The following is a 26,795-nucleotide window of genomic DNA, read 5'->3' as shown; positions in this document are numbered from 1 at the left end:
TTGCCTAGTTAATAAAATAAATAAAAAATACAATTATGAATCTAGGTGAATGTAACAAAGTGAGTTTATAAATATAATCTGTGTAATGATGCTACTAAATTATTCAATGTCTCTTCTCCATAAATCATTCTAATTACATCACTATGAGTGCATGTTTTATTTACAAGCAGAAATATGTGCATGTGATTAAAATGGTAAGGGGCGGCATTCCCCCACGGATCCCATGCCTGGAGCTGGGAAATAGGGATGTACAGATGTAGGATCTTAATTTAATCACCCTGTTGCAGGAGAACATTCAGGATATTAAAAACGTTTAATGTATTTGAGGTGTAAAAATACTTCTGAAGTTTGTAATTTCCAATTTTGACATTTCCGACTTAAAGTTCCTTTACAAAAAATGTATCAAACCCAACAAACATTTCCACTAATTATAATCCACATTATAATTCACATTTCCTGTTGATGCAGGATTATTTTCCTGCTGTAGCAAACTGGCTCAAATTAAGAACCTACATCTGTACTCACTCATCCTTTCCTAATGCAGTTTAGTTTTAATTCCCAGAGGGATGGATACAATACATACATCTTAAAGGCGTTGTCAGACTACATCAAATCACATTTGTTGTGTCTCGCAGTTGTATAATTTTCTTCAATAATAACCTACTCCGTTGCTGATTCTGCAAACAAAGGCTGAAACAGATGGATAACCACCCACTTCATAGCACTCAAAAGCATATCAGAGTAAAGGGTATTGTTCAGTTTCAGATTAGAAAAGTGATGTGTGTAAGTTACTCTATAAATTATTGCCATTGTCAGACCCACCAAAGCACTTATCAAGCTGTTTAAACAACATGTGCCGTGTAAATTTAAAAATCTAAACATAACCAGCCAGAGTAACCTACCGCTGGACCTTAGCAGAGAAATGACGGAACACACGCACGCAGGCAGGCAGGCACTTACACACACTGAGTTACTGTAGAAATTATTGACATTGTCAGACCCACCAAAGCACTCAGCAAGCTGTTTAAACAGCATGCATCATGTGAATCTAAAACTCTAAACATAACCAGCCAGAGTAGCCCACTGCCAGACCTTGACAGAGAGAGGAAGGAACACACACACACAAACGAGGTCTGAGACAACGGAACTTAAAAATGCTGTCATATGAGTTGTCAGTCAATATCATCAGATCATTGACTTACAAAGCACAAACAATCAAACAAAGAAGACTGAAGCTGAGAAGAAACCCAATGACAACCCAGAGGGAGTCAATCAGTCCTCCACCTCAGTCAGTCCTCCACCTCAATCAGTCCTCCACCTCAATCAGTCCTCCACCTCAGTCAGTCCTCCACCTCAATCAGTCCTCCACCTCAATCACTCCTCCACCTCAGTCAGTCCTCCACCTCAATCAGTCCTCCACCAGTCAGTCCTCCACCTCAATCAGTCCTCCACCTCAGTCAGTCCTCCACCTCAATCAGTCCTCCACCTCAATCAGTCCTCCACCTCAATCAGTCCTCCACCTCAATCAGTCCTCCACCTCAATCAGTCCTCCACATCAGTCAGTCCTCCACCTAAGTCAGTCCTACACCTCAGTTAGTATTTCAGCTCAGTCAGTCCTCCACCTCAATCAGTCCTTCACCTCAGTCAGTCCTTCACCTCAGTCAGTCCTACACCTCAGTTAGTATTTCACCTCAGTCAGTCCTCCACCTCAATCAATCCTACACCTCAGTCAGTCCTCCACCTATGTCAGTCCTCCACAAATGTCAGTCCTCCACCTCTGTCAGTCCTCCACCTCTGTCAGTCCTTCACCTCAGTCAGTCCTTCACCTCAGTCAGTCCTACACCTCAGTTAATATTTCACACCAGTCAGTCCTCCACCTTAGTTAGTTAAGCACCTCAGTCAGTCATCCACCTCAGTCCTCCACCTTAGTTAGTTAAGCACCTCAGTCAGTCATCCACCTCAGTCCTCCACCTCAGTCAGTCCACCACCTCAGTCAGTCCTCCACCTTAGTTAGTTTTCACCTAAGTCAGTCCTCCACCTCAGTCAGTCCTCCACCTCAATCAGTCCTCCACATCAGTCAGTACTCCACCTATGTCAGTCCTCCACCTATGTCAGTCCTTCACCTCAGTCAGTCCTTCACCTCAGTCAGTCCTTCACCTCAGTCAGTCCTCCACCTCAGTCAGTCCTCCACCTCAGTCAGTCCTCCACCTCAGTCAGTCCTCCACCTCAGTCAGTCCTCCACCTCAGTTAATATTTCACCCCAGTCAGTCCTCCACCTTAGTTAGTTAAGCACCTCAGTCAGTCACCCACCTCAGTCCTCCACCTCATTCAGTCCTCCACCTCAGTCAGTCCTACACCTCAGTTAGTCCTCCATCTCAGTCAGTCCTCCATCTCAGTCAGTCCTCCACCTCAGTCAGTCCTCCACCTCAATCCTCCACCTCAGTCAGTCCTCCGCCTCAGTCAGTCCTCCACCTCAATCCTTCACCTCAGTCAGTCCTCCGCCTCAGTCAGTCCTCCACCTCAAACCTCCACCTCAGTCAGTGCTCCACCTCAAACCTCCACCTCAGTCAGTCCTACACCTCAGTTAGTCCTCCATCTCAGTCAGTCCTCCATCTCAGTCAGTCCTCCACCTCAGTCAACCCTCCACCTCAATCCTCCACCTCAGTCAGTCCTCCGCCTCAGTCAGTCCTCCACCTCAATCCTTCACCTCAGTCAGTCCTCCGCCTCAGTCAGTCCTCCACCTCAAACCTCCACCTCAGTCAGTCATCCACCTCAGTCAGTGCTCCACCTCAAACCTCCACCTCAGTCAGTCATCCACCTCAGTCAGTCCTCCACCTCAGTCAGTCTTCCACCTCATTCACTCCTCCACCCAAGTCAGTCCTACAACTCAGTGTGTTCTCCACCTCAGTCAGTCCTCCACCTCAGTCAGTCCTCCACCTCAGTCAGTCCTCCACCTCAGTCAGTCCTCCACTTTAGTTAGTTTTCACCTAAGTCAGTCCTCCACCTCAGTCCTCCACCTCAGTCCTCCACCTCAGTCAGTCCTCCACCTCAATCAGTCCTTCACCTCAGTCAGTCCTCCACCTCAGTCAGTCCTCCACCTCAGTCAGTCCTCCACCTCAGTCAGTCCTCCACCTCAGTTAATATTTCACCCCAGTCAGTCCTCCACCTTAGTTAGTTAAGCACCTCAGTCAGTCATCCACCTCAGTCCTCCACCTCATTCAGTCCTCCACCTCAGTCAGTCCTACACCTCAGTTAGTCCTCCATCTCAGTCAGTCCTCCATCTCAGTCAGTCCTCCACCTCAGTCAGTCCTCCACCTCAATCCTCCACCTCAGTCAGTCCTCCGCCTCAGTCAGTCCTCCACCTCAATCCTTCACCTCAGTCAGTCCTCCGCCTCAGTCAGTCCTCCACCTCAAACCTCCACCTCAGTCAGTCATCCACCTCAGTCAGTGCTCCACCTCAAACCTCCACCTCAGTCAGTCATCCACCTCAGTCAGTCCTCCACCTCAGTCATTCTTCCACCTCATTCACTCCTCCACCCAAGTCAGTCCTACAACTCAGTGTGTTCTCCACCTCAGTCAGTCCTCCACCTCAGTCAGTCCTCCACCTCAGTCAGTCCTCCACCTCAGTCAGTCCTCCACTTTAGTTAGTTTTCACCTAAGTCAGTCCTCCACCTCAGTCCTCCACCTCAGTCCTCCACCTCAGTCAGTCCTCCACCTCAATCAGTCCTCCACATCAGTCAGTCCTCCACCTAAGTCAGTCCTACACCTCAGTTTGTATTTCACCTCAGTCAGTCCTCCACCTCAATCAGTCCTCCACCTATGTCAGTCCTCCACCTATGTCAGTCCTCCACCTATGTCAGTCCTCCCCCTCTGTCAGTCCTCCACCTCTGTCAGTCCTCCACCTCTGTCAGTCCTTCACCTCAGTCAGTCCTTCACCTCAGTCAGTCCTTCACCTCAGTCAGTCCTCCACCTCAGTCAGTCCTCTACCTCAGTCAGTCCTCCACCTCAGTCAGTCCTACACCTCAGTTAATATTTCACCCCAGTCAGTCCTCCACCTTAGTTAGTTAATCACCTCAGTCAGTCATCCACCTTAGTCCTCCACCTAAGTCAGTCCTCCACCTCAGCCAGTCCTACACCTCAGTTAGTATTTCACCTCAGTCAGTCCTACACCTCAGTCAGTCCTCCACCTCAGTCAGCCCTCCACCTCAGTCAGCCCTCCACCTCAGTTAGTATTTCACCTCAGTCAGTCCTACACCTCAGTCAGTCCTACACCTCAGTTAGTATTTCACCTCAGTTAGTCCTCCACCTCAGTCAGTCCTCCATCTCAGTCAGTCCTCCACCTCAGTCAGCCCTCCACCTCAGTTAGTATTTCACCTCAGTCAGTCCTACACCTCAGTCAGTCCTACACCTCAGTTAGTATTTCACCTCAGTTAGTCCTCCACCTCAGTCAGTCCTCCACCTCAGTCAGTCCTCCACCTCAGTCAGTCCTCCACCTCAGTCAGTCCTCCACCTCAATCCTCCACCTCAGTCAGTCCTCCACCTCAGTCAGTCCTCCACCTCAAACCTCCACCTCAGTCAGTCCTCCACCTCAGTCAGTCCTCCACCTCAGTCAGTCCTCCTCCTCAGTCAGTCCTCCACCTCAATCAGTCCTCCACCTCAGTCATTCCTCCACCTCAGTCACTCCTCCACCTCAATCAGTCCTCCACCTCAGTCAGTCCTCCACCTCAGTCAGTCCTCCATCTCAGTCTGTCCTCCACCTCAGTCAGTTTTTCACCTTAGTTAGTATTTCACCTCAGTCAGTCCTCCACCTCAGTCAGTCCTCCACCTCAGTCAGTCCTACACCTTAGTTAGTTTTCACCTAAGTCAGTCCTCCACCTCAGTACTCCACCTCAGTCCTCCACCTCAGTCAGTCCTCCACCTCAATCAGTCCTCCACATCAGTCAGTCCTCCACCTAAGTCAGTCCTACACCTCAGTTAGTATTTCACCTCAGTCAGTCCTCCACCTCAATCAGTCCTCCACCTATGTCAGTCCTCCACCTATGTCAGTCCTCCACCTATGTCAGTCCTCCACCTCTGTCAGTCCTCCACCTCTGTCAGTCCTTCACCTCAGTCAGTCCTTCACCTCAGTCAGTCCTTCACCTAAGTCAGTCCTCCACCTCAGTCAGTCCTCTACCTCAGTCAGTCCTCCACCTCAGTCAGTCCTACACCTCAGTTAATATTTCACCCCAGTCAGTCCTCCACCTTAGTTAGTTAATCACCTCAGTCAGTCATCCACCTCAGTCCTCCACCTCAGCCAGTCCTACACCTCAGTTAGTATTTCACCTCAGTCAGTCCTACACCTCAGTTAGTATTTCACCTCAGTCAGTCCTCCACCTCAGTCAGCCCTCCACCTCAGTCAGCCCTCCACCTCAGTTAGTATTTCACCTCAGTCAGTCCTACACCTCAGTCAGTCCTACACCTCAGTTAGTATTTCACCTCAGTTAGTCCTCCACCTCAGTCAGTCCTCCATCTCAGTCAGTCCTCCACCTCAGTCAGCCCTCCACCTCAGTTAGTATTTCACCTCAGTCAGTCCTACACCTCAGTTAGTATTTCACCTCAGTTAGTCCTCCACCTCAGTCAGTCCTCCACCTCAGTCAGTCCTCCACCTCAGTCAGTCCTCCACCTCAGTCAGTCCTCCACCTCAGTCAGTCCTCCACCTCAGTCAGTCCTCCACCTCAAACCTCCACCTCAGTCAGTCCTCCACCTCAGTCAGTCCTCCACCTCAGTCAGTCCTCCACCTCAATCAGTCCTCCACCTCAGTCATTCCTCCACCTCAGTCACTCCTCCACCTCAATCAGTCCTCCACCTCAGTCAGTCCTCCACCTCAGTCAGTCCTCCATCTCAGTCTGTCCTCCACCTCAGTCAGTTTTTCACCTTAGTTAGTATTTCACCTCAGTCAGTCCTCCACCTCAGTCAGTCCTCCACCTCAGTCAGTCCTACACCTCAGTTAATATTTCACCCCAGTCAGTCCTCCACCTTAGTTAGTTAATCACCTCAGTCAGTCATCCACCTCAGTCCTCCACCTAAGTCAGTCCTCCACCTCAGCCAGTCCTACACCTCAGTTAGTATTTCACCTCAGTCAGTCCTACACCTCAGTCAGTCCTCCACCTCAGTCAGCCCTCCACCTCAGTCAGCCCTCCACCTCAGTTAGTATTTCACCTCAGTCAGTCCTACACCTCAGTCAGTCCTACACCTCAGTTAGTATTTCACCTCAGTTAGTCCTCCACCTCAGTCAGTCCTCCATCTCAGTCAGTCCTCCAGTCAGTCCTCCACCTCAGTTAGTATTTCACCTCAGTCAGTCCTACACCTCAGTCAGTCCTACACCTCAGTTAGTATTTCACCTCAGTTAGTCCTCCACCTCAGTCAGTCCTCCACCTCAGTCAGTCCTCAACCTCAATCCTCCACCTCAGTCAGTCCTCCACCTCAGTCAGTCCTCCACCTCAAACCTCCACCTCAGTCAGTCCTCCACCTCAGTCAGTCCTCCACCTCAGTCAGTCCTCCTCCTCAGTCAGTCCTCCACCTCAATCAGTCCTCCACCTCAGTCATTCCTCCACCTCAGTCACTCCTCCACCTCAATCAGTCCTCCACCTCAGTCAGTCCTCCACCTCAGTCAGTCCTCCATCTCAGTCTGTCCTCCACCTCAGTCAGTTTTTCACCTTAGTTAGTATTTCACCTCAGTCAGTCCTCCACCTCAGTCAGTCCTCCACCTCAGTCAGTCCTACACCTTAGTTAGTTTTCACCTAAGTCAGTCCTCCACCTCAGTACTCCACCTCAGTCCTCCACCTCAGTCAGTCCTCCACCTCAATCAGTCCTCCACATCAGTCAGTCCTCCACCTAAGTCAGTCCTACACCTCAGTTAGTATTTCACCTCAGTCAGTCCTCCACCTCAATCAGTCCTCCACCTATGTCAGTCCTCCACCTATGTCAGTCCTCCACCTATGTCAGTCCTCCACCTCTGTCAGTCCTCCACCTCTGTCAGTCCTTCACCTCAGTCAGTCCTTCACCTCAGTCAGTCCTTCACCTCAGTCAGTCCTCCACCTCAGTCAGTCCTCTACCTCAGTCAGTCCTCCACCTCAGTCAGTCCTACACCTCAGTTAATATTTCACCCCAGTCAGTCCTCCACCTTAGTTAGTTAATCACCTCAGTCAGTCATCCACCTCAGTCCTCCACCTCAGCCAGTCCTACACCTCAGTTAGTATTTCACCTCAGTCAGTCCTACACCTCAGTTAGTATTTCACCTCAGTCAGTCCTCCACCTCAGTCAGCCCTCCACCTCAGTCAGCCCTCCACCTCAGTCAGCCCTCCACCTCAGTTAGTATTTCACCTCAGTCAGTCCTACACCTCAGTCAGTCCTACACCTCAGTTAGTATTTCACCTCAGTTAGTCCTCCACCTCAGTCAGTCCTCCATCTCAGTCAGTCCTCCACCTCAGTCAGCCCTCCACCTCAGTTAGTATTTCACCTCAGTCAGTCCTACACCTCAGTTAGTATTTCACCTCAGTTAGTCCTCCACCTCAGTCAGTCCTCCACCTCAGTCAGTCCTCCACCTCAGTCAGTCCTCCACCTCAGTCAGTCCTCCACCTCAATCCTCCACCTCAGTCAGTCCTCCACCTCAAACCTCCACCTCAGTCAGTCCTCCACCTCAGTCAGTCCTCCACCTCAGTCAGTCCTCCACCTCAGTCAGTCCTCCACCTCAATCAGTCCTCCACCTCAGTCATTCCTCCACCTCAGTCACTCCTCCACCTCAATCCGTCCTCCACCTCAGTCAGTCCTCCACCTCAGTCAGTCCTCCATCTCAGTCTGTCCTCCACCTCAGTCAGTTTTTCACCTTAGTTAGTATTTCACCTCAGTCAGTCCTCCACCTCAGTCAGTCCTCCACCTCAGTCAGTCCTACACCTCAGTTAATATTTCACCCCAGTCAGTCCTCCACCTTAGTTAGTTAATCACCTCAGTCAGTCATCCACCTCAGTCCTCCACCTAAGTCAGTCCTCCACCTCAGCCAGTCCTACACCTCAGTTAGTATTTCACCTCAGTCAGTCCTACACCTCAGTCAGTCCTCCACGTCAGTCAGCCCTCCACCTCAGTCAGCCCTCCACCTCAGTTAGTATTTCACCTCAGTCAGTCCTACACCTCAGTCAGTCCTACACCTCAGTTAGTATTTCACCTCAGTTAGTCCTCCACCTCAGTCAGTCCTCCATCTCAGTCAGTCCTCCAGTCAGTCCTCCACCTCAGTCAGTCCTCCACCTCAGTCAGTCCTCCACCTCAGTCAGTCCTCCACCTCAATCCTCCACCTCAGTCAGTCCTCCACCTCAGTCAGTCCTCCACCTCAAACCTCCACCTCAGTCAGTCCTCCACCTCAGTCAGTCCTCCACCTCAGTCAGTCCTCCACCTCAGTCAGTCCTCCACCTCAATCAGTCCTCCACCTCAGTCATTCCTCCACCTCAGTCACTCCTCCACCTCAATCAGTCCTCCACCTCAGTCAGTCCTCCACCTCAGTCAGTCCTCCATCTCAGTCTGTCCTCCACCTCAGTCAGTTTTTCACCTTAGTTAGTATTTCACCTCAGTCAGTCCTCCACCTCAGTCAGTCCTCCACCTCAGTCAGTCCTACACCTTAGTTAGTTTTCACCTAAGTCAGTCCTCCACCTCAGTCCTCCACCTCAGTCCTCCACCTCAGTCCTCCACCTCAGTCAGTCCTCCACCTCAATCAGTCCTCCACATCAGTCAGTCCTCCACCTAAGTCAGTCCTACACCTCAGTTAGTATTTCACCTCAGTCAGTCCTCCACCTCAATCAGTCCTCCACCTATGTCAGTCCTCCACCTATGTCAGTCCTCCACCTATGTCAGTCCTCCACCTCAGTCAGTCCTCCACCTCAGTCAGTCCTCCACCTCAGTCAGTCCTCCACCTCAATCCTCCACCTCAGTCAGTCCTCCACCTCAGTCAGTCCTCCACCTCAAACCTCCACCTCAGTCAGTCCTCCACCTCAGTCAGTCCTCCACCTCAGTCAGTCCTCCACCTCAGTCAGTCCTCCACCTCAATCAGTCCTCCACCTCAGTCATTCCTCCACCTCAGTCACTCCTCCACCTCAATCAGTCCTCCACCTCAGTCAGTCCTCCACCTCAGTCAGTCCTCCATCTCAGTCTGTCCTCCACCTCAGTCAGTTTTTCACCTTAGTTAGTATTTCACCTCAGTCAGTCCTCCACCTCAGTCAGTCCTCCACCTCAGTCAGTCCTACACCTTAGTTAGTTTTCACCTAAGTCAGTCCTCCACCTCAGTCCTCCACCTCAGTCCTCCACCTCAGTCCTCCACCTCAGTCAGTCCTCCACCTCAATCAGTCCTCCACATCAGTCAGTCCTCCACCTAAGTCAGTCCTACACCTCAGTTAGTATTTCACCTCAGTCAGTCCTCCACCTCAATCAGTCCTCCACCTATGTCAGTCCTCCACCTATGTCAGTCCTCCACCTATGTCAGTCCTCCACCTCTGTCAGTCCTCCACCTCTGTCAGTCCTTCACCTCAGTCAGTCCTTCACCTCAGTCAGTCCTTCACCTCAGTCAGTCCTCCACCTCAGTCAGTCCTCTACCTCAGTCAGTCCTCCACCTCAGTCAGTCCTACACCTCAGTTAATATTTCACCCCAGTCAGTCCTCCACCTTAGTTAGTTAATCACCTCAGTCAGTCATCCACCTCAGTCCTCCACCTCAGCCAGTCCTACACCTCAGTTAGTATTTCACCTCAGTCAGTCCTACACCTCAGTTAGTATTTCACCTCAGTCAGTCCTCCACCTCAGTCAGCCCTCCACCTCAGTCAGCCCTCCACCTCAGTTAGTATTTCACCTCAGTAAGTCCTACACCTCAGTCAGTCCTACACCTCAGTTATTATTTCACCTCAGTTAGTCCTCCACCTCAGTCAGTCCTCCATCTCAGTCAGTCCTCCACCTCAGTCAGCAATCCACCTCAGTTAGTATTTCACCTCAGTCAGTCCTACACCTCAGTTAGTATTTCACCTCAGTTAGTCCTCCACCTCAGTCAGTCCTCCACCTCAGTCAGTCCTCCACCTCAGTCAGTCGTCCACCTCAATCCTCCACCTCAGTCAGTCCTCCACCTCAAACCTCCACCTCAGTCAGTCCTCCACCTCAGTCAGTCCTCCACCTCAGTCAGTCCTCCACCTCAGTCAGTCCTCCACCTCAATCAGTCCTCCACCTCAGTCATTCCTCCACCTCAGTCACTCCTCCACCTCAATCAGTCCTCCACCTCAGTCAGTCCTCCACCTCAGTCAGTCCTCCATCTCAGTCAGTCCTCCACCTCAGTCAGTCCTCCACCTCAATCCTCCACCTCAGTCAGTCCTCCACCTCAAACCTCCACCTCAGTCAGTCCTCCACCTCAGTCAGTCCTCCACCTCAGTCAGTCCTCCACATCAGTCAGTCCTCCACCTCAGTCAGCCCTCCACCTCAGTCAGCCCTCCACCTCAGTTAGTATTTCACCTCAGTCAGTCCTACACCTCAGTCAGTCCTACACCTCAGTTAGTATTTCACCTCAGTTAGTCCTCCACCTCAGTCAGTCCTCCACCTCAGTCAGTCCTCCACCTCAGTCAGTCCTCCACCTCAGTCAGTCCTCCACCTCAATCCTCCACCTCAGTCAGTCCTCCACCTCAAACCTCCACCTCAGTCAGTCCTCCACCTCAGTCAGTCCTCCACCTCAGTCAGTCCTCCACCTCAATCAGTCCTCCACCTCAGTCATTCCTCCACCTCAGTCACTCCTCCACCTCAATCAGTCCTCCACCTCAATCAGTCCTCCACATCAGTCAGTCCTCCACCTAAGTCAGTCCTACACCTCAGTTAGTATTTCACCTCAGTCAGTCCTCCACCTCAATCAGTCCTCCACCTATGTCAGTCCTCCACCTCTGTCAGTCCTCCACCTCTGTCAGTCCTCCACCTCTGTCAGTCCTTCACCTCAGTCAGTCCTTCACCTCAGTCAGTCCTCCACCTCAGTCAGTCCTCTACCTCAGTCAGTCCTCCACCTCAGTCAGTCCTACACCTCAGTTAATATTTCACCCCAGTCAGTCCTCCACCTTAGTTAGTTAATCACCTCAGTCAGTCATCCACCTCAGTCCTCCACCTCAGCCAGTCCTACACCTCAGTTAGTATTTCACCTCAGTCAGTCCTACACCTCAGTTAGTATTTCACCTCAGTCAGTCCTCCACCTCAGTCAGCCCTCCACCTCAGTTAGTATTTCACCTCAGTCAGTCCTACACCTCAGTCAGTCCTACACCTCAGTTAGTATTTCACCTCAGTTAGTCCTCCACCTCAGTCAGTCCTCCATCTCAGTCAGTCCTCCACCTCAGTCAGCCCTCCACCTCAGTTAGTATTTCACCTCAGTCAGTCCTACACCTCAGTTAGTATTTCACCTCAGTTAGTCCTCCACCTCAGTCAGTCCTCCACCTCAGTCAGTCCTCCACCTCAGTCAGTCCTCCACCTCAGTCAGTCCTCCACCTCAATCCTCCACCTCAGTCAGTCCTCCACCTCAAACCTCCACCTCAGTCAGTCCTCCACCTCAGTCAGTCCTCCACCTCAGTCAGTCCTCCACCTCAATCAGTCCTCCACCTCAGTCATTCCTCCACCTCAGTCACTCCTCCACCTCAATCAGTCCTCCACCTCAGTCAGTCCTCCACCTCAGTCAGTCCTCCATCTCAGTCTGTCCTCCACCTCAGTCAGTTTTTCACCTTAGTTAGTATTTCACCTCAGTCAGTCCTCCACCTCAGTCAGTCCTCCACCTCAGTCAGTCCTACACCTCAGTTAGTATTTCACCCCAGTCAGTCCTCCACCTCAAACCTCCACCTGAGTCAGTCTTTCGCCTCAGTCAGTCCTCCACATCAGTCAGTCCTCCATCTCATTCAGTTCTCCTCCTCAGTCAGTTTTTCACCATAGTTAGTATTTCACCTCGGATTTGACAGTGAAAAAAGTGGAATAGTTTCTGAGTGAATTAAAGGAATTTTGATTCACCAATTTTTATTTAACTAGGCAAGTCAGTTAAGAACAAATTATTTTTTACAATGACGGCCTACCCTGCCAAACCTGGGCCAATTGTGCGCCACCCTATAGAACTCCCAACTTGGATTTGAACCAGGGACTGTAGTGACGCCTCTTACACTGAGACGCAGTGCCTTAGACCACTGCGCAATTAGGGAGCAGCGGGAAAAGGTAGATGGAAGGAGACTTCAGAGAGTGCAGCAGAGTGCTTGACAGCTGAGCTCAGCTTAATCAAGTACATTTCCTCTCACTTATTTCCCTGTGTACCTGCAACACTGTATACCTAGATGTACACTTTGGAACTCATTCTAAAACTGATTGCAGCCGTGCAAAAGAGAAATGTCAAATAAATTAGCATGACAAAGCTAAATAGCCTAAGGAAAGAGAGAGAGACGAGGACAGAGAACAGTTGAGATAGACAGAACATTTTTTAGAGGGGAACAGACATACAGACAGAAAACATTTGAGAGAGAGAGAGAGGGGGAGAGACAAAAAAAGAACACATTTGAGAGAGAGAGAGAGAGAGAGAGAGGGACAGACGCAAACAGAAAACATTTGAGAGAGAGAGGGACAGAGGGAAAAGGTCTCTAGTGACTCTAAGCTTTTAATCTGAGAATGGGAAAACAACAGGCCTATCTGGTTTCCACTGCATCAATGTATTATTATTAAACACACACACACACACACACACACACACACACACACACACACACACACACACACACACACACACACACACACACACCTGTTGTTGGGAGGTATGGAGTGACATCGTTATGCAAAACTGTACCCCCCATATTTCCCTCACACTTACAAAGCATAGTGATCCAAGCTGTCATTCTGTACTAAAGCAAGGCAATGTGACATTCCCACATGCAAAAATACTGTAGTACACTATGACATGAATACTGTAGCATTACCATGTTTATTTAATAAAGTATTCACTGTAGTGTTTTCGAGGACTTTACTGTAGTATTTACTTTATTGTTTTTACGGATATGACTGTAGAATACTGTAGTATTTACAGTTGATCAATACAGTAGTATAAATACTGTAGTATTACTATAGTTTAAAAAAGCTATAGTGTATACTATAGTAATTACTGAAATATTTTTGCGGACATTACCGTACTGTTTTTGTTTTATTATCTTCAGCATAGAAGTGGGGGCTTTCTCCTTGAGGAAACCTCTGGACAAATATTAAAAAAACACAATTTCCATAACTTCTAGGTAGGTAATTCTGGAGTCTTTTCTATAACCTGTAGGGAACAGTCTATACTTGGCATGTAAGTTTCTCACTCATGGGAGGCACAAACTTGGATATGGGGAATGGGAATGAATGGGATATATGTTAAATACTTTAGTATTACTATAGTTTAAAAAACTTGTGTTTTTGCGGACACAGTAGTGATTTTGTGGACATTACTGTAGTATTCTGCAGTTTACTACATAATTCTATAGTAAGTACTACACATGATCAAGGGATACTAGTGTGTAGCATAGTATTCTACAACTGTGGAAAAGCCCAATCGTTGATTGACAATCTTCTACACACGGCCTTGCGCTCCCTCTCGTGGTTTCACAGACTTGAGTTATAAGCGCACCATTCCACCTGATGCAAGCCTGCATCTGTCAGCAGCTCAACTTTTGTTCTTGTGTTGTGTACAACAGTGTGAGTAAGTGCCAAAAGACCACATGCTTGCTATACAACGCTATGCCTAAATAATTGACAGTTTGCATGGATCTTCTGGACTTAGCCTTTTCCTTCTAACCCGAGGAAGTACATCTGTAATTATATGCCAGTTAAGCCAAGTTAAGCAACAGTGTCCCACAACTTATAGTAATCAATATAGTTATCACGGTTGTCATAAAGAGGAGACCAAGGAGCAGCGTGGTAAGTGTACATACTTCTTTAATTAAAGAAAGAACACTGAACAAACTAAACAAAACATCAAAATGAACCGTGAAGCTAATATGAGAAGTGCAGAACAGGCAACTTAACATAGAATAAGAACCCACAAAATACCCAAGGAATATGGATACCTAAATATGATCCCCAATCAGAGACAACGATAAACAGCTGCCTCTGATTGAGAACCAATTCAGGCAACAATAGACATATAAACACCTAGACTTACAAAAACCCCTAGACATACAAAACCCCATAGACAATTCAAAAACTAACAAACCACTCTCATCACACCCTGACCTAACCAAAATACTAAAGAAAACAAAGATAACTAAGTACCCCCCGGCCGGACGGACACCTAATCTTATATGGGAGGGTCTGGGTGGGCATCTAATATCGGTGGCGGCTCTGGTTCTGGTCGCCGCCCCCCTTCTGATCCCTCCGCCTTTGTAGCACTGACCCGTGGATCATCGGCTGAGGCTCTGGACTGCGGATCATCGCCGGAGATCCCGGGCTGGGGACTGTCGCTGGAGGCCCCGGGCTGGGGACCGTTGCTGCGTGGATCATCGCCGGAGGCCCCAGGCTGGGGATCATCGCTGGAGGCCCCGGACTGGGGTCCGTCGCTGGAGGCCCCGGACTGTGGCCCGTCGCTGGAGGCTCCGGACTGTGGCCCGTCGTTGGAGGCTCCAGACTGTGGCCCGTCGTTGGAGGTTCCGGACTGTGGCCCGTCGTTGGAGGATCCGGACTGTGGCCTGTCGCCGGACGCGCTGGACTGGGTACTATCGCCGGACGCTCTGGACTGCCGAGGCGCACAGTAGGCCTGGTGCGTGGTGCCGGCACTGGTGGTAGCGGGCCGGGGACACGCACTTCAGGGCGAGTGCGAGGAGCAGGAACAGGGCGTACTGGACTGCCGAGGTGCACTGTAGGCCTGGTGCGTGGTGCCGGCACTGGTGGTACCGGGCTGGGGACACGCACCTCAGGGCAAGTGTGAGGAGCAGGAACAGGGCGTACTGGACCCTGGAGGCGCACTGGAGGCCTGGTGCGTGGTGCCGGCACTGGTGGTACCGGGCTGGTGACACGCACCTCAGGGCGAGTGCGGGGAGGAGGCACAGGACGTACTGGACTGTGGAGGCACACTGGAGGTCTGGAGTGTAGAGATGACACAACCCGTCCTGGCTGGATGTTTATTTTCGCCCTGGCACAGGACGCACTGGGCTGTGCAGACTCACCAGAGACACAGTGAGCAGAGCCGGCGCAGGATATCCTGGTCCAAGGAGATATACTGGAGACCAGGACCGCTGAGCCGGGACCTTCCTTCCTGGCTGGATGCCCATTCTAGCCCGACCAATGCGATGAGCTGGAATAGAGCGCACAGGGTTAGAATAGCGCACTGGAGACACTTCGTTATTCGACAAGTGTGTTTAGATATTTTTGTCAGATGTTACTATGGAATACTGAAGTATAATTACAAGCATTTCATAAGTGTCAAAGGCTTTTATTTACAATTACATGAAGTTGATGCAAATAGTCAATATTTGCAGTGTTGACCCTTCTTGTTCAAGACCTCTGCAATATGCTCTGTCATACTGTCAATGAACTTCTGGGCCACATCCTGACTGATGGCAGCCCATTCTTGCATAATCAATGCTTGCAGTTTGTCAGAATTTGTGGGGTTTTGTTTGTCCACCTGCCTCTTGAGGAATCACCACAAGTTCTCAATGGGATTAAGGTCTGGGGAGTTTCCTGGCCATGGACCCAAAATATCAATGTTTTGTTCCCCAAGCCACTTAGTTATCACTTTTGCCTTATGGCAAGGTGCTCCATCATGCTGGAAAAGGCATTGTTCGTCACCAAACTCTTCCTGGATGGTTGGGAGAAGTTGCGCTCAGAGGATGTGTTGGTTACCATTCTTTATTCATGGCTGTGTTCTTAGGCAAAATTGTGAGTGAGCCCACTCCCTTGGCTGAGAAGCAACCCCACACATGAATGGTCTCAGGAGGCGTTACTGTTGGCATGACACAGGACTGATGGTAGCGCTCACCTTGTCTTCTCCAGACAAGCTTTTTTCTGGATGCCCAAAACAATCGGAAAGGGGATTCATCAGAGAAAATGACTTTACCCCAGTCCTCAGCAGTCCAATCCCTGTACCTTTTGCAGAATATCAGTCTGTCCCTGATGTTTTTCCTGGAGACAAGTGGCTTCTTTGCTGCCCTTCTTGACACCAGGCCATCCTCCAAAAGTCTTCGCCTCACTTTGCGTACAGATGCACTCACACCTGCCTGCTGCCATTCCTGAGCAAGCTCTGTACTGGTGGTGCCCCGATCCCGCAGCTGAATCAACTTTAGGAGACGGTCCTGGCGCATGCTGGACTTTCTTGGGCGCCCTGAAGCCTTCTTCACAACAATTGAACTGCTCTCCTTGAAGTTCTTGATGATCTGATAAATGGTTGATTTAGGTGCAATCTTACTGGCAGCAATATCCTTGCCTGTGAAGCCCTTTTTGTGCAAAGCAATGATGACGGCACGTGTTTCCTTGCAGGTAACCATGTTTGACAGAGGAAGAACAATGATTCCAAGCACCACCCTGCTTTTGAATCTTCCAGTCTGTTATTCTAACTCAATCAGCATGACAGAGTGATCTCCAGTCTTGTCCTCGTCAACACTCACACCTGTGTTAACGAGAGAATCACTGACATGATGTCAGCTGGTCCTATTGTGGCAGGGCTGAAATGCAGTGGAAATGTTTTTTGGGGGATTCAGTTAATTTGCATGGCAAAGAGGGACTTTGCAATTAATTGTAATTCATCTGATCACTCTTCATAACGTTCTGGAGTATATGCAAATTGCCATCATAGAAACTGAGACAGCAGACTTTGTGAAAATGTATATTTGTGTCATTCTCAAAACTTTTGGCCACGACTGTACTGGTCCGGGTCCACAACAGAAATATGTACAGTTTGGGGTACTGGAGGACCGGAGTTGGGAAACACTGCTTTAGAGCAGGGGTACTCAACTCTTACCCTACGAGGTCCGGAGCCTGCTGGTTTTCTGTTCTAAATCAGTTCCTGATTAGAGGGGGTAAATTAAAAAATGCAGTGGAACTGGTTTCGAGGTCCACAGTTGAGTTTAAGGGCTTTAGGGCAATAAGTGACGCTTGCATGTAAATCTGTAATCATACCAGTTTACCTTGCAAACAAGTTACTTTGCAAACCTTTTACAGTTAATCAAGTTTAGTCCATTCTGTGACATCATAGACAAACCTTTTCCATTGCATTAAGGATGAAATTAGTCTTTGTTTGATCAATAACCTTTTTTATTTACAGCATTGATTTAAAAAACAAAAAAGCAGTTAAAAAATAACTAATTCTGTACACTGAATTGCTGCAGTTAGATTAGACATATTTCAATACTACCTAAAATCATTGAAAAGAAACAGAAACCAGAGGATTTTAAACAAAAAAGAAAAAACACAGGGATGTAATGTAAAGCAGGTTTAGTGCATTTAATACCGTGCAAGTTCTAACTAGTCTATTGAAAGGCTTTTTATGTTTTAAAGCAAAGGTTAATGAAATAAAATAATACTTTAGGCGAAAGGCCAACAGAGGAGGGGAGATTAGGTTAAATGACTGATTTATCATGGTCTCTTATTGTCCACATTCATATTGAACAAAAACAAGAAACTCAAAGAAAGGTGGTCAGGATTGCAATTCAATATCTACAAAATCAGCATTTTAACAACCCAGCAATCTATGTACACTGTACAAAGATTTTAACACAAACTTACATCTTTTACAAAAAAATCTTGCCCGACTGGATCAGGTATATTATTTTACAATAGAATTCCAAGTCCAATACAACTCCAAGTCCAATACAACTCCAAGTCCAATACAATTCCAAGTCCAATACAACTCCAAGTCCAATACAACTCCAAGTCCAATACAACTCCAAGTCCAATACAACTCCAAGTCCAATAGAACTCCAAGTCCAATACAACTCCAAGTCCAATACAACTCCAAGTCCAATACAATTCCAAGTCCAATACAACTCCAAGTCCAATACAACTCCAAGTCCAATACAACTCCAAGTCCAATACAACTCCAAGTCCAATACAACTCCAAGTCCAATACAATTCCAAGTCCAATACAACTCCAAGTCCAAAAGAACTCCAATTCCAATAGAACTCCAATTCCAATAGAACTCCAAGTCCAAAAGAACTCCAATTCCAATAGAACTCCAAGTCCAATACAACTCCAAGTCCAATACAATTCCAAGTCCAATACAACTCCAAGTCCAAAAGAACTCCAATTCCAATAGAACTCCAATTCCAATAGAACTCCAAGTCCAAAAGAACTCCAATTCCAATAGAACTCCAATTCCAATAGAACTCCAAGTCCAATAGAACTCCAAGTCCAATACAACTCCAAGTCCAATACAACTCCAAGTCCAATACAATTCCAAGTCCAATACAACTCCAAGTCCAATAGAACTCCAAGTCCAATAGAACTCCAAGTCCAATACAACTCCAAGTCCAATACAACTCCAAGTCCAGTAGAACTCCAAGTCCAATACAACCCCCAAGTCCAATACAACTCCAAGTCCAATAGAACTCCAAGTCCAATAGAACTCCAAGTCCAATACAACTCCAAGTCCAATACAACTCCAAGTCCAATACAACTCCAAGTCCAATAGAACTCCAAGTCCAATAGAACTCCAATTCCAATACAACTCCAAGTCCAATAGAACTCCAAGTCCAATAGAACTCCAAGTCCAATAGAATTATACGACACTCATCTGTTTTGTTATCGGTCCTTCTGTCCTGGAGCGATAGAGATGTGTTTAGAATAAGCCATTGTTAGTGACCGTTATTTTTTTAAGCGGAGAGAACGAAAATGGAACACAGCAACTGACAAGACCCATGGTGCAACGGTGCCTGGCCGCTGTGACAGCCGTTGTGATGGGATGCTACATTATAATATTATTTTCCCAGAATGCATTTGCATTGTGCACGGACCCTACTCCTCATCCACCAGTCAATCTATTGCTGTTATGGCTTTGGGAAATACTGGAGTGACTGTATGAAGCCTGCTCAGGGTAAAACAACATGGGAGAAAAGGAGAACAAGGAAGGGAAAGAAAATGCAATGTGTTGCATGCTCGGAAATGTAATAGCTCAAGAAAACTCTATGTGAATTGCCATTTTTTTTTACATCTATTTGAAAATCGGGGACTTTAGTGAAAAGAAAATGGCTAACATAAAAATTGCTCATAGCTTATTATGCTAATTTAACTGGGCCAGAATTACATATCATGATAATGTCATTTGGAGGATTTCAATAATATAGCACGTTTCATGTAATAACCATCAAAACCACAAATCTAAAGATACTAGTGCAAAACAATAAAGATCATATAACAACATCATTAAAGCAAAATTACTTGTCAGAAAAGAAGAGCGTCAGGATAGCAGTTTAGCATGTGGTGGGACAGAAGGATGGCTAAACTCTCATGGCGTCACAGGAATGATTTCAGGGGTGGACGTTTGGACTAGGGGTAATAATAAACATATTTCACATCAATCCAAATGGCGTTCTTAGAGTGGATAATCACACAAAAAATCTTCCATTTCATTTTCACAAATTCTGTACAGGCTATGCATGAGCAGTGAGGGGATGTGTGTACCCCCCCCCCCCCCCCCACCCCCCCACACGCATCCTGGTTAGGGAGAAGTCCTTGTTGGGCCTCTGTGGGTAGGCAGGTATAGTGAGAGGAGGGACAGGGAAGCTGTGTGCAGCTAAAACAATCACATCTGCTTTGAGCAGAAAGACGAGGCCATATCACAGTTCTGACCGTTCGATTACAATATTGTCTTGTCTTTTCTTTTTACCAAACATTCTTCATCTTTTCTTGATTCACCAGCTCATCCATTTTCTCTGCAGGATCTCATCCATTTTCTCTGCACTAGCTCGTTCATTTTCTCTGCACTAGCTCGTTCATTTTCTCTGCACTAGCTCATCCATTTTCTCTGCACGAGCTCATCCATTTTCTCTGCACTAGCTCATCCATTTTCTCTGCATGAGCTCATCCATTTTCTCTGCATGAGCTCATCCATTTTCTCTGCACTAGCTCATCCATTTTCTCTGCATGAGCTCATCCATTTTCTCTGCACTAGCTCGTCCATTTTCTCTGCACTAGCTCATCCATTTTCTCTGCACGAGCTCATCCATTTTCTCTGCACTAGCTCATCCATTTTCTCTGCACTAGCTAATCCATTTTCTCTGCACTAGCTCATCCATTTGCTCTGCACTAGCTCATCCATTTTCTCTGCACCAGCTCGTCCATTTTCACTGCACTAGCTCATCCATTTTCTCTGCACTAGCTCATCCATTTTCTCTGCACTAGCTCATCCATTTTCTCTGCACTAGCTCATCCATTTTCTCTGCACTAGCTCGTCCATTTTCTCTGCACTAGCTCGTCCATTTTCTCTGCACTAGCTCATCCATTTTCTCTGCACTAGCTCATCCATTTTCTCTGCACTAGCTCATCCATTTTCTCTGCACTCGATCATCCATTGTCTCCTGCACTTGTCAGACTTGTCTCTTAAAAGTTTGTATTTTTTTTTTAACTTAATCTTTCTTATTCACATTCTAACCCTGTTTTTATACGTACTCAACATATCTGGTAGGCTCTCTGTTCCTCGCTATGGAAGAGGATAACACTCATCTGATCTTGACACGGGCCACTGCTAGGTTAGTGGCTATGATGATGGCCCGCTGTAGGTACTAATGTGTCAAAACACATTGCTTTCCATTGCATGCGGCTTGGTATTAGCTCATGGGTAGTGGCTAAAGGGTCATGAATAAGGGTAGTGGCTTGGAATGAAGAAAAGTGGTTTAAGGATAAAGCCTGCAATGGGTGAAGTGGTTTGAGGTTAGTGTTTGCAATGGCAGTGGTTGAAGGGCTAGGTTGGTACTGTTTTGATGACGTAGCCACTATCTAGCAGTGTGTCCATTAAACACCAATCATTCCCCTCTGAGTGACTACCTCCATCTTTCATTACTCAGTCCAGAGGAACCTGCACAGCTCGACACAGTGTCCACTTCCTACTCCAGCAGTCTCTATCCTGCACTCATGCCCACCCATCCCCTTGCCACTCTCCTTGACCCCACGGTGGGGCCCAGTCAGACCTCAGACCTCAGTCTGTTGCTGCATCTCTACGGTGTGTGTCCCACCCCGGTGGAGCTCATCCATACTGTCCAAGTCACTACCGCCCGCCTCTGAGTCGTCAAAACCACAGGGGGCTGACAAGTCCGAGGCCGATGATGTGTTCACTGACAACCTCCTATTCAGCGACACATTATCATCCATGTCCCCGCCTCCCGACATGATCGCCCCACCCACAAAAGTGCTGAACCCTTCCCCTCCCGGCCCGCCTTGCCCCGCCTCCCCCAGGGGCAGCTGGTGTGGGGGCAGGTATTGGCTGGGGTGGAAGTGTGGGCGGGGGGACCTGTGGCGTCCGGTGCTGCCACTAACACTCCCACTCAGGGTGCTCTCCTTGGAGGCGGGCCGGTTGGCGGGCAGGGTGTCGTAGGGGTGCTCCTGGTACTCCTCCAGGGGAGTGGGGAGGGGAGGAGGGAGCTGGTCCTGGGTCAGGAACTCTTCCTCATGAGGAGGTGGGAAATCACTGTCGATGTCGTAGCCCCCGAGGTAGTAGTCTGAATCCAGTTCCCGGGCGCTGCCCCCCAGGCGAGAGCTGCCCCCCAGTCGGGAGGCTGAGGCAACCATGTCTCCGTGGCCTGCCAGGCCGCTCGCCTCGTAACTGGGCACCTCCTCGATGTCGGGCAGCCGTGAGTTGGGCATCCAGTCAGACGTGTCCCAGTGATATGCTGGAGGAGGGAGGGACAGAGTTAGATTACATTTAGTAGACACAATCTCTGCCAACATGCCTGATGGACAGTTACAATCTGTAGGTCCATCTGGCATGTTATTGGACAACTACAGTCTGTCTGCAGAGGTCCATCGGGCATGTTAGTTGGCAACTACAGTCTGTCTGCAGAGGTCCATCGGGCATGTTAGTGGACAACTACAGTCTGTCTGCAGAGGTCCATCGGGCATGTTTGTAGATAACAAAAACACAGTTAGACGTCAACCACAGCACGGGGAACATCCTGTACAGTGAACATGTTAGCTGTGTTTTGAAGATTTCACAACATGCGGGAGGGAGGCCTGGGAACGTAAGGGCAGGGGTCACAGATCAAAAGGTCACAGCATGTCAGGGTTCAGGAGGAGTCAGGGTGGCACAGGGTGGCACTTCGGAACAGCCGAGCCATGGTGAGAGATCAGAGGCTACTGATCGATGGGATCATTCAACGTAAACAAACACTTCACAGCTTGACATACTTTTGCATGTTAACCAGAGAATGTTTCACAAAGCATTCAACTGTAAAATTCAAAACAATAACAAAGAACGGAAAGACAGACAGACAGACAGACAGACAGACAGACAGACAGACAGACAGACAGACAGACAGACAGACAGACAGACAGACAGTACATGCATCAAAGCAAATTACAAAACAAAAGTGAGAAGCAGTAAAAAGTAAAAAACAAATCTCAACAAAGCAACGTCAGCGAGGACAAACTCATTTAAAGCAGTAACAACAAAACAACACGCTCGGAGGTGGGATGCCAATGCAATGCAGTGGGAGGATCAAACATCACACGTCACAGGCAGCAGGCAAAAGCAAATGAAAGTGAAAATTGGCCAAACTGAGGAAGAACGGCCACAAGGCGCGTTGGAGAGTGAGTGCTTGTCATGGGAGATGAGCGAAGCCTCTCCACCCCGGCAACGTGCCAACTCCAAGGAAGTATCAGTGCTGCTCAGTCAACACAACAACACTGTGACTGGGGAAAACACATGCTGGGGTGTGTGTGTGTTGGCAGGGGGCTAGGAGTAACAAACCACACAAACACAGTGAGCTGAGACGGAGACTGTGAAGAGAGAGAGGGAGACTGAGAAGAGAGAGAGAGGGAGAGAGAGGAAGAGAGAGAGGGAGAGAGAGGAAGAGAGAGAGAGGGAGAGAGAGGAAGAGAGAGAGAGGGAGAGAGAGAGAGGGAGAGAGAGGGAGAGAGAGAGGAAGAGAGAGGGAGAGAGAGAGATGGAGAGAGAGGGAGAGAGAGAGAGAGAGAGAGAGAGAGAGGGAGAGAGAGAGAGGGAGAGAGAGGGAGAGAGAGGAAGAGAGAGAGAGGGAGAGAGAGGAAGAGAGAGAGAGGGAGAGAGAAAGAGGGAGAGAGAGGGAGAGAGAGAGAGGGAGAGAGAGGGAGAGAGAGAGAGAGAGAGGGAGAGAGAGAGGGAGAGAGAGGGAGAGAGAGGAAGAGAGCGAGAGGAAGAGAGCGAGAGGGAGAGAGAGGAAGAGAGAGAGAGGAAGAGAGAAAGTGAGCGAGAGAGAGGAAGAGAGAGAGAGAGGGAGAGAGATAGGGAGAGATCGAGGGAGCAAGAGGGAGAGAGAGAGGAAGAGAAGAAGAGAGGGGGAGAGAGGGAGAGGGGGAGAAAGGGAGAGAGGGGGAGAGAGAGAGGAGTAAAGGGGAGTGAGAGAGATGAGATGGATTGATGTGAGATGAAAGGGGAGGGTCACCTCTGTTGTAGCTCTGACCTTGATCCATGACTGACACTGTCAGGTGGGAGAACAGGAGAAGAGAGAGCTTTAGAGTGTTAGCGTGTGTGTGTTTGTGTAAGAGGTGCCAGACAGGTGTTTGCGAGGCTTAGGATCGGACCATCTGAGACTACCATCCACCCGAATGTTTAATATATCAATGTATTTAAGTATCGGTAATGTGTTCATTTATTTATGTATGTGTAATATGTCAGTTTATGAATGTGTAATATGTCAGTGTATTTATGAATGTGTAATATGTCAGTTGATTTATGTATGTGTAATATGTCAGTTGATTTATGAATGTGTAATATGTCAGTTGATTTATGAATGTGTAATATGTCAGTTGATTTATGTATGTATGTGTAATATGTCAGTTGATTTATGTATGTATGTGTAATATGCCAGTGTATTTATGTATGTGTAATATGTCAGTTGATTTATGTATGTGTAATATGTCAGGTTATGAATGTATGTGTAATATGTCAGTTGATTTATGTATGTGTAATATGTCAGTTGATTTATGTATGTGTGTCAGTTGATTTATGTATGTGTAATATGCCAGTGTATTTATGTATGTGTAATATGTCACTTGATTTATGTATGTGTAATATGTCAGGTTATGTATGTATGTGTAATATGTCAGTTGATTTATGTATGTGTAATATGTCAGTTGATTTATGTATGTGTAATATGTCAGTTGATTTATGTATGTATGTGTAATATGTCAGTTGATTTATGTATGTGTAATATGTCAGTTGATTTATGAATGTGTAATATGTCAGTTGATTTATGAATGTGTAATATGTCAGTTGATTTATGTATGTGTAATATGTCAGGTTATGTATGTATGTGTAATATGTCAGTTGATTTATGTATGTATGTGTAATATGTCAGTTGATTTATGTATGTATAATATGTCAGTTGATTTATGTATGTGTGTCAGTTGATTTACGTATGTGTAATATGTCAGTTGATTTATGTATGTGTAATATGTCAGTTGATTTATGTATGTATGTGTAATATGTCAGTTGATTTATGAATGTGTAATATGTCAGTTGATTTATGTATGTATGTGTAATATGTCAGTTGATTTATGTATGTATGTGTAATATGCCAGTGTATTTATGTATGTGTAATATGTCAGTTGATTTATGTATGTGTAATATGTCAGGTTATGTATGTATGTGTAATATGTCAGTTGATTTATGTATGTGTAATATGTCAGTTGATTTATGTATGTATGTGTAATATGTCAGTTGATTTATGTATGTGTAATATGTCAGTTGATTTATGTATGTGTGTCAGTTGATTTATGTATGTATAATATGTCAGGTTATGTATGTATGTGTAATATGTCAGTTGATTTATGTATGTGTAATATGTCAGTTGATTTATGTATGTGTAATATGTCAGTTGATTTATGTATGTGTAATATGTCAGTTGATTTATGTATGTGTAATATGTCAGTTGATTTATGTATGTGTAATATGTCAGTTGATTTATGTATGTATGTGTAATATGTCAGTTGATTTATGTATGTGTAATATGTCAGTTGATTTATGTATGTATGTGTAATATGTCAGTTGATTTATGTATGTGTAATATGTCAGTTGATTTATGTATGTGTAATATGTCAGTTGATTTATGTATGTGTAATATGTCAGTGTATTTATAAATGTGTAATATGTCAGTGTATTTATGTATGTGTAATATGTCAGTTGATTTATGAATGTGTAATATGTCAGTTGATTTATGTATGTGTAATATGTCAGTTGATTTACATATGTGTAATATGTCAGTTGATTTATGTATGTGTAATATGTCAGTTGATTTATGTATGTATGTGTAATATGTCAGTTGATTTATGAATGTGTAATATGTCAGTTGATTTATGAATGTGTAATATGTCAGTTGATTTATGTATGTATGTGTAATATGTCAGTTGATTTATGTATGTATGTGTAATATGCCAGTGTATTTATGTATGTGTAATATGTCAGTTGATTTATGTATGTGTAATATGTCAGGTTATGTATGTATGTGTAATATGTCAGTTGATTTATGTATGTGTAATATGTCAGTTGATTTATGTATGTATGTGTAATATGTCAGTTGATTTATGTATGTGTAATATGTCAGTTGATTTATGTATGTGTGTCAGTTGATTTATGTATGTGTAATATGTCAGGTTATGTATGTATGTGTAATATGTCAGTTGATTTATGTATGTATGTGTAATATGTCAGTTGATTTATGTATGTATAATATGTCAGTTGATTTATGTATGTGTGTCAGTTGATTTATGTATGTGTAATATGTCAGGTTATGTATGTGTAATATGTCAGTTGATTTATGAATGTGTAATATGTCAGTTGATTTATGTATGTGTAATATGTCAGTTGATTTATGTATGTGTAATATGTCAGTTGATTTATGTATGTGTAATATGTCAGTTGATTTATGTATGTGTAATATGTCAGTTGATTTCTGTATGTGTAATATGTCAGTTGATTTATGTATGTGTAATATGTCAGTTGATTTATGTATGTGTAATATGTCAGTGTATTTATAAATGTGTAATATGTCAGTGTATTTATGTATGTGTAATATGTCAGTTGATTTATGAATGTGTAATATGTCAGTTGATTTATGTATGTGTAATATGTCAGTTGATTTATGTATGTGTAATATGTCAGTTGATTTATGTATGTGTAATATGTCAGTTTATGTATGTATGTGTAATATGTCAGGTTATGTATGTATGTGTAATATGTCAGTTGATTTATGTATGTGTAATATGTCAGTTTATGTATGTATGTGTAATATGTCAGTTTATGTATGTATGTGTAACATGTCAGTTGATGTATGCATGTATGTGTAATATGTCAGGTTATGTATGTGTAATATGTCAGTTCATTTATGTATGTGTAATACGTCAGGTTATGTATGTATGTGTAATATGTTAGTGTATTTATGTATGTGTAATATGTCAGTTGATTTATGTATGTGTAATATGTCAGTTGATTTATGTATGTGTAAAATGTCAGTTTATGTATGTATGTGTAATATGTCAGTTGATTTATGTATGTGTAATATGTCAGGTTATGTATGTGTAATATGTCAGTTCATTTATGTATGTGTAATATGTCAGTTGATTTATGTATGTGTAATATGTCAG

At 46.2% G+C, this 26,795-nt stretch overlaps 1 protein-coding gene across 5 annotated transcripts in view; it reads right to left on the bottom strand.

Moving 5' to 3' along the window:
- Window positions 1-17,256: 17,256 nt before the first annotated feature.
- Window positions 17,257-26,795, bottom strand: part of LOC110503387 (protocadherin Fat 3) — a 332,354-nt gene continuing 322,815 nt past the window's right edge. For 3 of the 5 annotated variants that reach the window (XM_090218843.1, XM_090218845.1, XM_090218846.1), the window contains one exon: window positions 17,257-21,847. In XM_090218843.1, coding sequence (XP_090074969.1) covers window positions 21,150-21,847 — 698 coding nt within the window. In that variant the 3' untranslated portion in view covers window positions 17,257-21,149. Of the gene's footprint in view, window positions 21,848-23,596; window positions 23,633-26,795 lie in introns of all 5 variants that reach the window. The other 2 variants (XM_090218842.1, XM_090218844.1) reach the window with 1 other exon arrangement.

Source organism: Oncorhynchus mykiss, chromosome 24, assembly GCF_057628025.1.
Source record: "Oncorhynchus mykiss isolate SJ-2025 chromosome 24, ASM5762802v1, whole genome shotgun sequence".
Classification (NCBI taxonomy): Eukaryota; Metazoa; Chordata; class Actinopteri; order Salmoniformes; family Salmonidae; genus Oncorhynchus; species Oncorhynchus mykiss.
This window is presented reverse-complemented; position numbering and strand designations above follow the sequence as displayed.